Below are 12,810 nucleotides of genomic sequence, written 5' to 3'. Positions count from 1 at the left end.
AATTTCTTTTTGTTTTCTTGACATTTTTTTGATTATATGGATTTGGAATATCAACAACCGATTCGACAACATACTTTATGTGTATATAGTTATATAGTATATAGTTTATGTATATAGTTGATCTCCAATGTATTTCGATAGATAATTCATTGGAAGTTAGTGATCCATGTATCTATTAACATCACATTAGATATTCGTTACTTAAATTCACTGCACATTCTAAAAACAGTTTTACTTAGTTTAGATAGTTCATTAAATTTGACTTAGAAGTATTCAAAGCATTTTTTGTGAATTATATTTATTAATATTGTAAGTTCGACGAAATAATTGGAAGGATAACATATTTAATAAATGTCAAATTCGTGCATTTGTAATAAATTGTATCATTGACAATTTTTTATGTAAAAACTAAAAAAGTCTGTGAACTGTTTAATTTCGTTTTTAAAACATCATATCTATCGTTTGGGATTTTTAAAATTTGTATTGTATTAAAAAATGTAACACATCAAGATTAGAATATATGTGTGTGTAGTTAGACAATAAGCAAGACTAGCCTTNAATAAGCAAGACAAGCCAGTCAACTCTTAGTTGCCTGTAGAGTTTGTATTTTAGTTATCTGTCCAATAGGTTAAGTGCTGTTTGTATTGTATGTCTCACGGGACCGGATTTACAACTTCCTGGTTGGCGGCGGCGGCCACGACTGCCGTTTATTTCGTTTCCGGTACTTACAAAGCAACACCCGCTTAAACGCTTGCCTAAACACTTTGTTAAATATCGTATAAAAAACAGGATTCACCATCGAACTGGCATAGCCCAGCCAAGTGACTAGATCCATGACGCCTTTGCTGATGTACGCCTCGCATGTTGGGCAAATTGACGGCACTAGGTTAAGAGCGAAAAACGGCGTCCACAGTACTACGAACGTAAAGAAAACTACACCTAGCACTTTTGTGGCTTTTTGCTCCAACCGAATAATTCGACCATGTCTGTATGAATTCCTGATCATCACGCTTGATCTACTGATGTTTTCAGATCTTTGCGGTGTGTTAGGACGTGAGGAGTTTGCGGTAGCTGGAAGCCCTAGTGTGGATCCATATCGCGTCATATGTGTCTGCTGTTTAGAAGATCCTAGTATCGGTGTTTTCTTTCGGATTAATTTTTGAGTCATGGCACGCCTCAGGGGTTGATTTAATCCAGCTACTGAAGTTTTTATCAAATTAGACGATGGTGTCCATCGGGTTACCGTATCGACGGTTGACAATTGTTTAGGCGGTGGCGTTGATGATACAACAGCACCTGACATAGAATCTTGGTGGTTCGGAGGTGGTGGCAGAAGACAGATTTCCTCGTCTAAACCAGGTTTGCGTTGATACTCTGCTTTAAGAAGGGTACCTACAATTTTAGGTTCATTTTCGTCACCACCATTAACCTGTTCGGGGTCGGGTTGATCTGTCCTATCACGAAATTCATCTTCGTGGAAACTTCTCATTCGAACCGGTCGGTTGTGTTGTTGGCTGTCAAATCGTCGACGCATTGAATCGTGTAATGTACCTGATCTTTTTCGATGGCGTCGTCGTTGTCGTTTGGTACGTCGATTTTGTGGGGTATCCGTTTCTTCAGAGTCTACGGATTCATTGAGATAATGTTCCAAGTCATTTTCACAATTCTCATTATCTCCATCGCTTTTAGTCGAAGATAACCTGTTGTTAAACAAATAGGATAGTCATAAGTTTAATTAGCTATCGAGTTTTCATTTTATAAATTAATTAGTAATATAATGAGTTATATTTCATAACAATTTTTAAATATTTACTCAAAAAGTTATTAAGTGGATTTGTCCTGGAACGTAGAAATTTTGAATTTAAATCTAATATTTTAATATTTTAACAGATAAAATTATATGCAATAATTTTGCTGTAATGTTTTTACTAAAACTTTAAAATTTAATTATTAATGAAAACTTACATAATTTAGTTTCTAAATTTATTTAAAATGTAAATTGTTTTAAGATGATTTTTTTGACAGCATGATAAGCCTCGATGATTTTTCAAGTTATATGCATGGTAGTCTGTTATATATTAGATTTATTAGTTCAAAATATTTTATAATAAAGTTTTGTTTTCAAACTCAAATATAAAATTAAGTATAACTCTATATGTTTTAATATATTAATGATAAAATGCTCTTCGAGTTATATAATATTCAGTCTTTAATTTGTAGCTAAACGTAATAATTTCATTTTAATTTTAATCTTAGAAGTGAACTACTAGTGCAATGTTTATTCGGTTGTTATAGATTATTATTTAATATAATAGATTTCATGTATTAGAAATTTAGAATTTTCTTATGATAGTTTAGTTTACCTTTGGAAAAAATTTAAGTAGTTAGGATTCAAAAAAAAAAAAAAAAAAAAATGAGCGAAATGTTTAAATGATAGTTAAAGAAAGTTTCTATAGCAGAAGTTTTAATAAATTCATAAATGCTCTAATTTATCATCGAATTAGCCATAACTTTGTTTATCTGATGCATTATTTATAAATTATTGCTCAGTTGAGCATTAAATAAATTCTTAAGTGTCATTTAATGTGAAATAAATGTAAAATAATATATTTTCGTAGTTTCTAATAATAATTCTTTTTTACCTAGATCTAGTTGGAGAGGTGGGTTTAGATTCTGGTGACGATGCCACTTGTTCTAGACCTCGGGATAGGCGTAGCATTTCTGCACCAAATTGATGTAAAGCTGACATGGTCGACGGTGTGAGTTCCGAATCAGGTAACCATAGTTCTCGAGCATCCAATGAAGTCATTTCCGTATCGGTGGAACAAGCTGACAGATGATGTTTGAACGGAGTGCTTGTGCAACTGGAAATAGGCGTGTTCGGCTGTTGAACGTGATTGTTGATTTTAATATTTTCGTTATCATAAATGCTCTGTCCAATATTAGGACTGGTAGTTTTATCAGTTCTTGTGTTTGAAAATTGTGGTTTATCCAATGCAGTCTCATGGTTGGCTTCTTTCTCGTCTACAGTCACTGAGTTTATCGCAGTCACAGGTTCTCCTGTTTTAGCTAATTGAACATCCGACTCATCCGACCTTGTTCTCCTGTAATTTCTCCTTAGAATCCTACGCCAACTTCTTCCGTTGTTTCCACCTGTACAATTTTCAGTTAATTAATTAATTTTCTTTCAGTTTAAACAATTATTACCAATAAATTTATTTTATAATACCCTCTTATCATTTGTTTGCTAGTAAAAATATAGTTTTAAGTGTACTCAAACGAGTTTTAATTTTTTTGACACTCCTTTAGATATGTTGATCAATTTAATAATCATTTTGTAGCGTATAAATTATATGTATATGATAACTTAAAAAAAAAAAATTGAAAGACCAAAAGCAAGTGTTGTACACGTTTAAAATAATCATTTGTTTATAGCTATAAACTATAGTTAAACCGTTAGTNACACTCCTTTAGATATGTTGATCAATTTAATAATCATTTTGTAGCGTATAAATTATATGTATATGATAACTTAAAAAAAAAATCGAAAGACCAAAAGCAAGTGTTGTACATGTTTAAAATAATCATTTGTTTATAGCTATAAACTATAGTTAAACCGTTAGAATAAAAATATGTTGTACTTGTTATTGATTAATACTGTTTTGATCTATAACAAGATCAATAACTTTTATGAAGTTAAAGGCATGTTATACATGTATATATATAGATACATTCTACAATTTGTTCTTGCTGGTACTTTTTACTAATAATGGTAAATATGAACTTTAAAATATATGTTAAACTGACTACTATGCACTAATTGATATAAACGGCTTTAGTTTTTTTATAATTTTCAAAGAGTTAAAGCTTTCGCAATACATTTTATGAAAGATTAAGTCCTTTTATCTTGTTTAATTAATATATATAGAGTAAATATGAAATTTAAAAGAATAAAATTAAAAACATAAAATATAATGACATATTACTAGCTTTTAGACTTAACAGTAGCTTATTTTATTTTTATTCAACTAAATATCTTTTTGAAACTACATATTTATTGCTAAATTATGCGACATAACTGTTTTATTATTAAAAAAAGAAATACATGCATTTTGTGTTTTTTAATAGAAATATTTTTAATGTTATACACATTATACTGTTAGAAAGTTTTATTTTTCAGGTAATTTTTACATTTTCAAGGTTACATATTAATTGAAAATATAGAGTGCTTAATAGTTTTGGATAGCTCCTCACTTGTTAATTTATTAGATGTAAATTGATTTTTGAATTAAAAATCCAGTTATAGAATATTTCGATTTATGAATAAGTCATTATATCTTAAATTTATTAGCTAACTTAAACTTATATTAAATAATTTAATAAATGTAGAATGTATCTTTTAAATATTAATTTAATTGAGAATACAAGGAATAATTTGGAAATGGAAGATATATTATTGAAATGTATGTAATATTTTGACTTAGAGGGTTGTATCCCCTTCACATTGATTTGTTGTGTTAAATTTTTAGTCGTAATAACCTTTCTTTGTTCTAAAATAAATGATTGAATGAAATATAAAAAAAAACATTAGAGAGAATTGATACAAAACTGGTATATGCATTCCCTAACACTTCAAGAAAGATTTTATTATAATTTATGATATTTTGAAATGCATTAAAATATTACTTCCTGATGACACTAAAAATTATTATCAACATAAATTCTATGTAATTAATCATACGATTTTCATCAAAATTTTGTTTTTAAATTATCATATTTTAAATTATCAATTTCTTTATCGTATAGATTGCAATGTGATATTATTAATATAGTATATTTTGTAAACAGATAACCGTTTTAAAATATTGTTGTTAATGTAAAAAGTAGAATGTATTTTTTCATATTAATTTATTTGTCTATTACATATTTACAGTAATATTAAAACATAAACATGTTTTCCTTGAGCTATATTTAATATAACATTTAATACAACTACACATTGGCTATTACTATTTATTAGTTTCGTATTTTGTGATATATTTTTTAATGATATAATTAATGAAATTATATAACTCACTGTGGTTTGTATTTCGCGTTATCCCAGTTTGTAGATTTTGTCTCTTTGCCGCTAAATGTCGGACGGTCAATGTGTACGTGAGTATCATTACTCCTAAAGGTATGTAAAAGCTTATTATAGATCCGATGAGCTTGTACAATGGATCAGGTATCTGACATGAGCCATTCACCAATACTGAGCTAAGATTCTGAAACATAATAGTTCAATGTAATTCATTTTCAACTAATTGTAATTATGTAGTATAATTTTCTTTGATATTATGTTTAAGTAATTAATTAAATTATAATTTTTTTACAAATTTTTAGATGGTAATTTTCATTAAAAACAATCATTTTAGCAGTGATGACTATTAGGTACACAGGTAACAAATATTCTATCTTTCAGTGAATAAATAAATATTCTTAAGTTCTAAATATTATTGTAATACATAATATGTAAACTTTGACTATATTTTGTTAATGATTAATAAAATCCAATTAAGATTTAATGATTCTATAGTTTAAATTTTGTACTTTAATGTAAAATAGATAATATATTAAATATATCTGCATCGCGTGCATTACTCGACTTAAATAAATAATACAGTCCTTAAACACGTTTTAAAAAATTAATTTTTCAACAAATTATACCCAGAGAATACGTTAATATTTATTGTTAAAAACTGTATTCGATTATATTATAATGTTTTTACCTTCAACTTTCCAAACGATGATTTTTACTTTAATTTTGTACCAAAGAGTTTTCATACTCTTTCAAGTGTAATATCTCTAAAACTTTCCTGAAGACTTTTAATCGAAAATTTAATCTCATTGCAGATCGCCGTAGAAGAAATCAAAAGAAATAATTAATTGCAAAAATGTGACAGAAGAAAGTTATAACAATGACACTGATAAGAACTTTTACAAAATTGTTTGAATAATTATAATAAACTAATATGTATTAAAAATACGATAAAAAGTGTGTTTACTTACTTTTGAGTGCATGAGACTTAATGGCAAACTCATGGCAATCGACAAGAGCCATACAAATGTAATTTTTAGTATAACTCGTCGTCTAGTTTTGTTACGGCCGAATTTCATAGGATATCTCAAACTTAAGTACCTGTCAACACTTATAGTGCACAAGTGCATTATACTAGCTGTGCAAAATAACACATCTAAGCATATCCATGCTAAGCAATAAACTGGAGCAAATGGAAACTCTCCTGAAATCATTCAAGTAATTAATAAATGTCTTATTTNAAACTCTCCTGAAATCATTCAAGTAATTAATAAATTTCTTATTTATCTAATTATATGTGTGTTGTTACTTATTGCTGAATTATAATGAATTTATTAATGTGTTTTAATTGTTAATAAGTAAGACTTCGCTTGCTTAGTTCTAGACATCTAAAAGTTAAATAATGTTTTTCGGATTACATTAAGAACAAATCAACTTTTACTAAAAGTTTCTTAATTTTAAATTTATTTCTGCTAAATTTCACACCCATTGTATGTATAAAATTAAATAATTTTCACGTTACAATTTAACCCTTGGTATCAATTAGCATATCTCGGCAATTTGGTCTATGTATTATTTATTGTTGCGACAATTGGTACGACGTTTCCTGTGGCAGGTGCGAATGGAAATTATTCAATCGACCATTGCCGAGAAACCCTTTAGAGCTGTCACTGTCCTAAAAATAAGTCCAGAACAAAAATATCTATAAATTATAACCTAATTGATTATTTAATTTTTATAGCAATTTATTTTTACTAGGCCACAATTATATAACATATACTACTAAAATGCTTGCATTAAAAACGCTNTTACTAGGCCACAATTATATAATATATACTATTAAAATGCTTGCATTAAAAACGATTTTGTAATTATTTCCTAACTTTTAATTGTTATTTTATATAAAACAATAAGTCAATTTTTATTTTGATAAATGTTTTTTTAATGTTTGAAAGAGATGCATTTATATTATAACTCTTAAATTGAATCTATAGATTAAATTAGTGATTTAATATACTGATCTCAGTATTAAGTTGTTTCAATTAAATTTCTGTTCCGTTTGACTCCTTTGTTGAGCTAAATTAATAATCTTGTTCAATTACTCTACTGATTTGATATTTTTGTACTAATTTAAAATTTTCTATTATAATTGGCATAGTTTTACTAGTTATCAGCCGTCAAACCATCAATATTATATAGATTTACAATAAAACTCGTGGTATAAAGTACTATATTTTCTGTAAATTGAATTGTTTAAATAATAAGCCTGCCTTTTATTCCAACTTTTACACTTTAAAAAGAGTTTTATTATTGTGTAAAAACTAAAGAATATAACAAGAATTTATGACTTGTAATATTATTTAAAATTTAAAATATTAATTTTAATCTAAAACATATTTAACTCAAAAAGCCAAAAAAAGAATTTTAGAACAATTTTACTATCATCAGCGCTAAATAAATATTGACATCTCGACCGAAATATTCCCATATATATTCCTAGTGACTTATAAATCTAGTTTCTTTATGATTTAATAATTTGATTATTAGGGCGATTTAATAAATCTCTTAAATTATTAATCTTAGATGTTACTAAAGTAATATCAATATTTATAAAAACTCTGCCTAGCTCATTCGAAATACCAAAATAATATAAAATGGGAGACTTAATTTTTAGTAATTATTTATATTTAGAGTTATTTAATAAAATAACCCAAAATATAAAACAGAAAAATCGAGCATTTATAAAATACAATATGAATGTTCTAATAAATGTTATGTAGGTAAATAAGGAAAATATAGAAGTCAGGTAAAAAAATTGAAGATATTTTAAAAATTATTTTTTATTTTAATAAAGTTGATAAACCTCTTGTGTCTAAACATTAATTGAAAAATAGCTATTTTATTAAACCCATAAAACTAATTAAATACATAATAATTACAAAGAACTTAATATTAGGGAGGACATATAAAAGTTTTATTCTAAGTATAATTCATTATTAGACTTGTGTTAACTGATAAAACAACAACTAACTAAGTGATAACATCACTGAAGCATAACGTTACTAGGTATTAAGGAGAATTTTTTGTCGGAATGTCAGTTTGTGATGGAAGTTTAGGATAAGGGTGGCCGACTCCAAGTAGTTAGGATTAAGGCGAGGAAGAAGAAAAATAATGTCAGTATGTGATTAGTACTGACAATGATAACATTGTTTTCAAAATACATATAAGCGATTTTTTAGTATTTTTTGTTGTTTTTTGGATTAAGTATTTTTAATACTTTTTAGTTTTAGATTAATATTTTTGATTTTAAATAAAAAATTAATTTTTATAAAAATGAATCAAAATGAAAAAATTTATCATGTGTCTTCTGGCTCATGAAAATATTAATACATAACGTGGATAGAAAACCGAAATTATTTAGATTTTTTGAAAAATAATTACAATATCTAATAAGTTAGTTTACTTACATCGAATATTTTTAAGAATGTGTAAGGTTATTGTTCGGTTGTGGAAACCGAAAATTAATAAAATTGTTTTTAAAACCTAAAATTTAGACTTATTACATAATGTTTTGGGTTTCTATAACCATTTTTAAGTAAAACGTTGCTTATTTCTAGTTATCTAGAAGTTAAAAAAGCTTTTCGAACTATTTGAGGAACAAATCAACTTTACCTAAAACTTTCTTAATTTAAAAATTATTTTTGCTAAAACACACACCAATTTCGTTTCTGTTCCGGAACAATATGTTGGACCGTTTCAATCATTGAAATTCAATAAAACGTTATTCTTTAGAAACTAAATAATAATACGTTCAATTCTCGAAGGAACAGAACAGATAAAACCAATTTTGTTCCGTTCTCATACTATCATATGTCATTAAATGATTAATTTTATTTGGAAAGAGCACTTTCTATGGGTTCCACTAATCATAAAATATATTTTCCTATTGAGGGCAACATTACTATTTAGGTCCTCTTCAGCAGAATAAAGTGGCTGAATTAAGTCTAAAAAACTCGTGTTTAGCCGATCTCTTCTCCATTCATTTTTAAGAAAACTTTCAATAGTTTCGTTTACCTACTATAATACTTTAAAAAACTTATTATTTGTATTATATCGATGCGAAACGACATTATTAATACGATTTGGATGAAACACGAAAATTATAGAAACTGAACGTAAAGATTTTATACAGTTATATTCCTATATTTTTCCAACGGAAATGTTTTAAATTATATGGTTTCGTAACAAACCGTGGAATGAAACGTTCCATTTATTTAACCTGTTCTTTAGTGTAGAAAACAATAAAAAAGAACTTATATAAATATGTTTTGTGGTTGAATTATAAGTATTAATTGATTAAGTAATTGGAAAATGTTTGACATGCATTATCTTTATGTTAAATAACTTGGTACTGTACGTAAAATTTTCTCAAATTTTAAGATGAATTGTTATTAACTTATTAAAATTTTGTGGTAAAAATTAAAATTATAAGATAAAAATTTTATAAAATAAAATTACTTTTAAAGTATTTATTTTGGTAGGTTTCATTCTTATATATAAACAAATTTTTAAATATAACTAGCCATACATACCATAAAACTACACCTTTTTTAGTTAATAGTTTCAAATATCTTAGTATAATGATGAAATAAGTAAATTAATCAACAAAAGATAGATTTATACACATATATTTTGGTAAATGAGTTTTAAAAGGCAAAACTCTATTAAAAAAAGGAAAGAAAACATTTTGCCTGTAATGGTAAAATCTAATAAAAATCTCGTTAAGGTGTTTAAATTTAAACTTCGAACAGTGAACCTTTCTTGGCAAATTCAATTATTTATTATAAAAACGAAAGTACGCACTTCCTTTATGTCTGTGAAACGTGTTAACACTCTCAGCATCGCTTATTTATGAGGCCAATACAATAGTTTGTAAAATATCTAGTGATAATAATAATAATGCAAATATTATTACAACAAATAACAATTCATTGAAAATGATAACTCAAAAGAATGTATAAGTGACCGAGAATAATAAATCGACAAACAACCATTAACTTTTACTTGACATTTTAGTGGCTACTTAAATCTCTAGAGAAATTACGTATGGTATAAAGTACAAAAATCCTGGAAAGTCTAGAATTTAGGTTGTTGTAATTTTATGATAATATCTGATGAATAATGCTGAACTCATGTGTTCAATTAGTAATTATGTTAATTGGTAATTTTGTAATTAGAAATGTATAGCGCTACAAATATAAATTCATTTGATTATATTAACGAAATTTTGTGAGTTGGGTTTTGTGAGTATTTTTCTTATANTGGTCTTTCCAAGTTAGTCGTTTGTCAAAAATGAGGCCTAAATATTTTACTTTATTATTTTGGGGGAGTAAAGTGTTGTAGAGTTTGACTGGAGGACAGATGTCTGGTCGAAGAGAAAAGGTAAATATATATATAAAATTTTATTTATTCTTTAAAAAATCTAGTGACATCTATTCGTTTTTAACTAGAGCATTAAGAAATATATGGTTAAATTACAATTTAAATTTAAGTATGATGCATTGCACGACAAGGTCAACTATCTCATTCTTCTAAAATTTTTTTGTATCTTATTTTTAATTAATTTTAATTTTAATTTTTGAAATAAAATTATATAATAAATTCAATAAACAAAAAAGAATGGCTTTTTATTACAAATGAATGTATTATTTTTCTTAGAAAATCATTATTTATTTAAATTAAAAAAAACTTAGATGTATTTTAAAATTGTGAAGTATAAAAAGTAAAAATTAAAAGGATATTTCTGACTCTGCGCTCAAGGTATCATAAAAATGAATAAATTTAAATTTAAAAGGGTTGTAAAACTAGGTTTTTCTTTATGGACATAAAAAAAAATGTCAAGAAAAACTCCGCTTGAAGCATATAATGTAAATTGTATTATTTTCAATGTAAAATTTGACACAAAATAACATGGTATGAAAAATCAATAGAAAATAATTATCTTGATAGTAGTACATTATCATTGTGTTAAATTGAGAATTATTATAAGGCATTTTTGAGAGGATATTGTTATTGAGGAGGAAGGATATACTTTTGCTGTTGGTGTAGGATATTGTAATATGAAAAATAATTATAATTTTTTTATTATAGCGAACGTCATGAAATATCAGTATGATAAAAATATGGCATATAGATCTATTATCGAGGTCATAAAAACCAACTTTGTGAACTAATGTAAAAACGAAATTACTACCTATAAGGAGTGTGTTTGCATTTTTTCATTTACCATTNCTTTTTGAACTAATGTAAAAACGAAATTACTACCTATAAGGAGTGTGTTTGCATTTTTTCATTTACCATTAGAGAAACCTTTGTAATACTGATGTGTGAAAGTATAGTGTGCCCCTAAGCATTAGCAACTGAACAAAAAAAAAAATTGTTTTTACTTGAGCGACCTTTTTGCTGATATTTTTCGGTTTAAGCAAAGAAAGTGAATCGTTTCTTGTCTACAAACTGTGGACAAATTGAATTAAAATGTATTTTAAACAATTTCTATTGACTATTTTATGAGAAAATGGTGATCATAACAACCGTTTAAAATCGTCTATCTAATTATGAATAATTGGACAAATTAGATACGCGTCTGTACTCCATAATGACACGATCAATTTAAATTATAATAATAGTGATATTATTATTACAGACTAAAAATTTCAATAGTACGACCTAACAAACGATGTATGTACTATATCTGTATTTAATGATAAAAGAGTGAAGTACACGGACACATATGGAATGTCGGTTCGCGTGTATAAAACACTCGTCAATTTCGCCAAACAACTAAAAAAAACGACTGTTTAAAACATATAATAAATATAATTTAAGTGGATAATATTATAATTGATGGCACAATTATCAACGGCTCATCTATCCCACAAATAGGGATGTTATTATATATATTTTTAATGTTCCAAACAATAGTAACAGATAATAAAAGTTAATTACTCTATGTACAATAAGTGAATATATGAATGTTGGGATTTCATTAGCAGAATTTATTACAACAATCATAATATAGTGCGGTCGTTGGATTACAGTCATTTCGATCATGACTTTTACTGTATTTGCAGAAAATTGGATTTTTTTTATTTTATTGTTTTGACTGTTTTAACTCATATGAGTTTACCAACTATTGTAATCAAAATTGACATTTTCCTAAAATAGACTGTACCTTGATTATTACTTTATTTTATGAGTAATATATGAGTGATTTACAACCAAAGACTCGCGCAATTTATGAGTGAGATTTACGGTATTTAAATTTGTACAAAATGCACTAGGAATATTTAAGTGATTATTATTGAGTTTTTTTATTTACATATTATTATTTTTATATAATTTAAAATTTTTGTAAATACAAATATTGTTTGATTCAAAATCTCTACAATAATATGTATTTTACTTCATTAGTAACCCCTATTTTTAGTTTGATTATATAATAGAAATGTATTGTAATTACATTTTTTATTCAATAAATAGTCAACGTTTAAAATTATTTAAAGGGTTGAATTTAAAGTAGAAATTCATTATTAAGTTGGTTTTTATAATACCGGAGGCAACAGTAATCTGTTTCGATGGGCTACAAATTTTTTTTTTTTTTTTTTTTAGCTTTCAATATAAAGTATTATTATAGCTTAACAATTAAATAAAATGAGAGAAAAAAAAAAATAATA

The 12,810-nt window shown here is 26.3% G+C and overlaps 1 protein-coding gene and 1 long non-coding RNA gene across 2 annotated transcripts in view; one reads left to right on the top strand and one right to left on the bottom strand.

The window, feature by feature from the left end:
- Positions 1-564: 564 nt before the first annotated feature.
- LOC126906344 (dopamine D2-like receptor) overlaps positions 565-12,810 on the bottom strand; it is a 55,390-nt gene continuing 43,144 nt past the window's right edge. Inside the window, exons 2-5 of the mRNA XM_050686908.1 lie at positions 6,049-6,281; positions 5,078-5,264; positions 2,643-3,153; positions 565-1,700 (exon numbers count right to left, since the gene is read on the bottom strand). Of these exons, the coding sequence (XP_050542865.1) occupies positions 668-1,700; positions 2,643-3,153; positions 5,078-5,264; positions 6,049-6,281 (1,964 nt within the window). The 3' untranslated portion in view covers positions 565-667. The remainder of the gene's footprint in view (positions 1,701-2,642; positions 3,154-5,077; positions 5,265-6,048; positions 6,282-12,810) is intronic.
- On the top strand, positions 5,165-5,980 carry LOC126906368 (uncharacterized). The gene is made up of 3 exons (XR_007704228.1): positions 5,165-5,305; positions 5,383-5,438; positions 5,893-5,980. It is a non-coding gene; the product is annotated as an uncharacterized LOC126906368 (long non-coding RNA).

Source organism: Daktulosphaira vitifoliae, unplaced genomic scaffold (genome assembly GCF_025091365.1).
Source record: "Daktulosphaira vitifoliae isolate Bord-2020 unplaced genomic scaffold, ASM2509136v1 Scaffold_4, whole genome shotgun sequence".
In the NCBI taxonomy this organism is placed as follows: domain Eukaryota; kingdom Metazoa; phylum Arthropoda; class Insecta; order Hemiptera; family Phylloxeridae; genus Daktulosphaira; species Daktulosphaira vitifoliae.
Note: the sequence above shows the minus strand (reverse complement) of the source record. Positions and strands in the feature narration are given on the sequence as shown.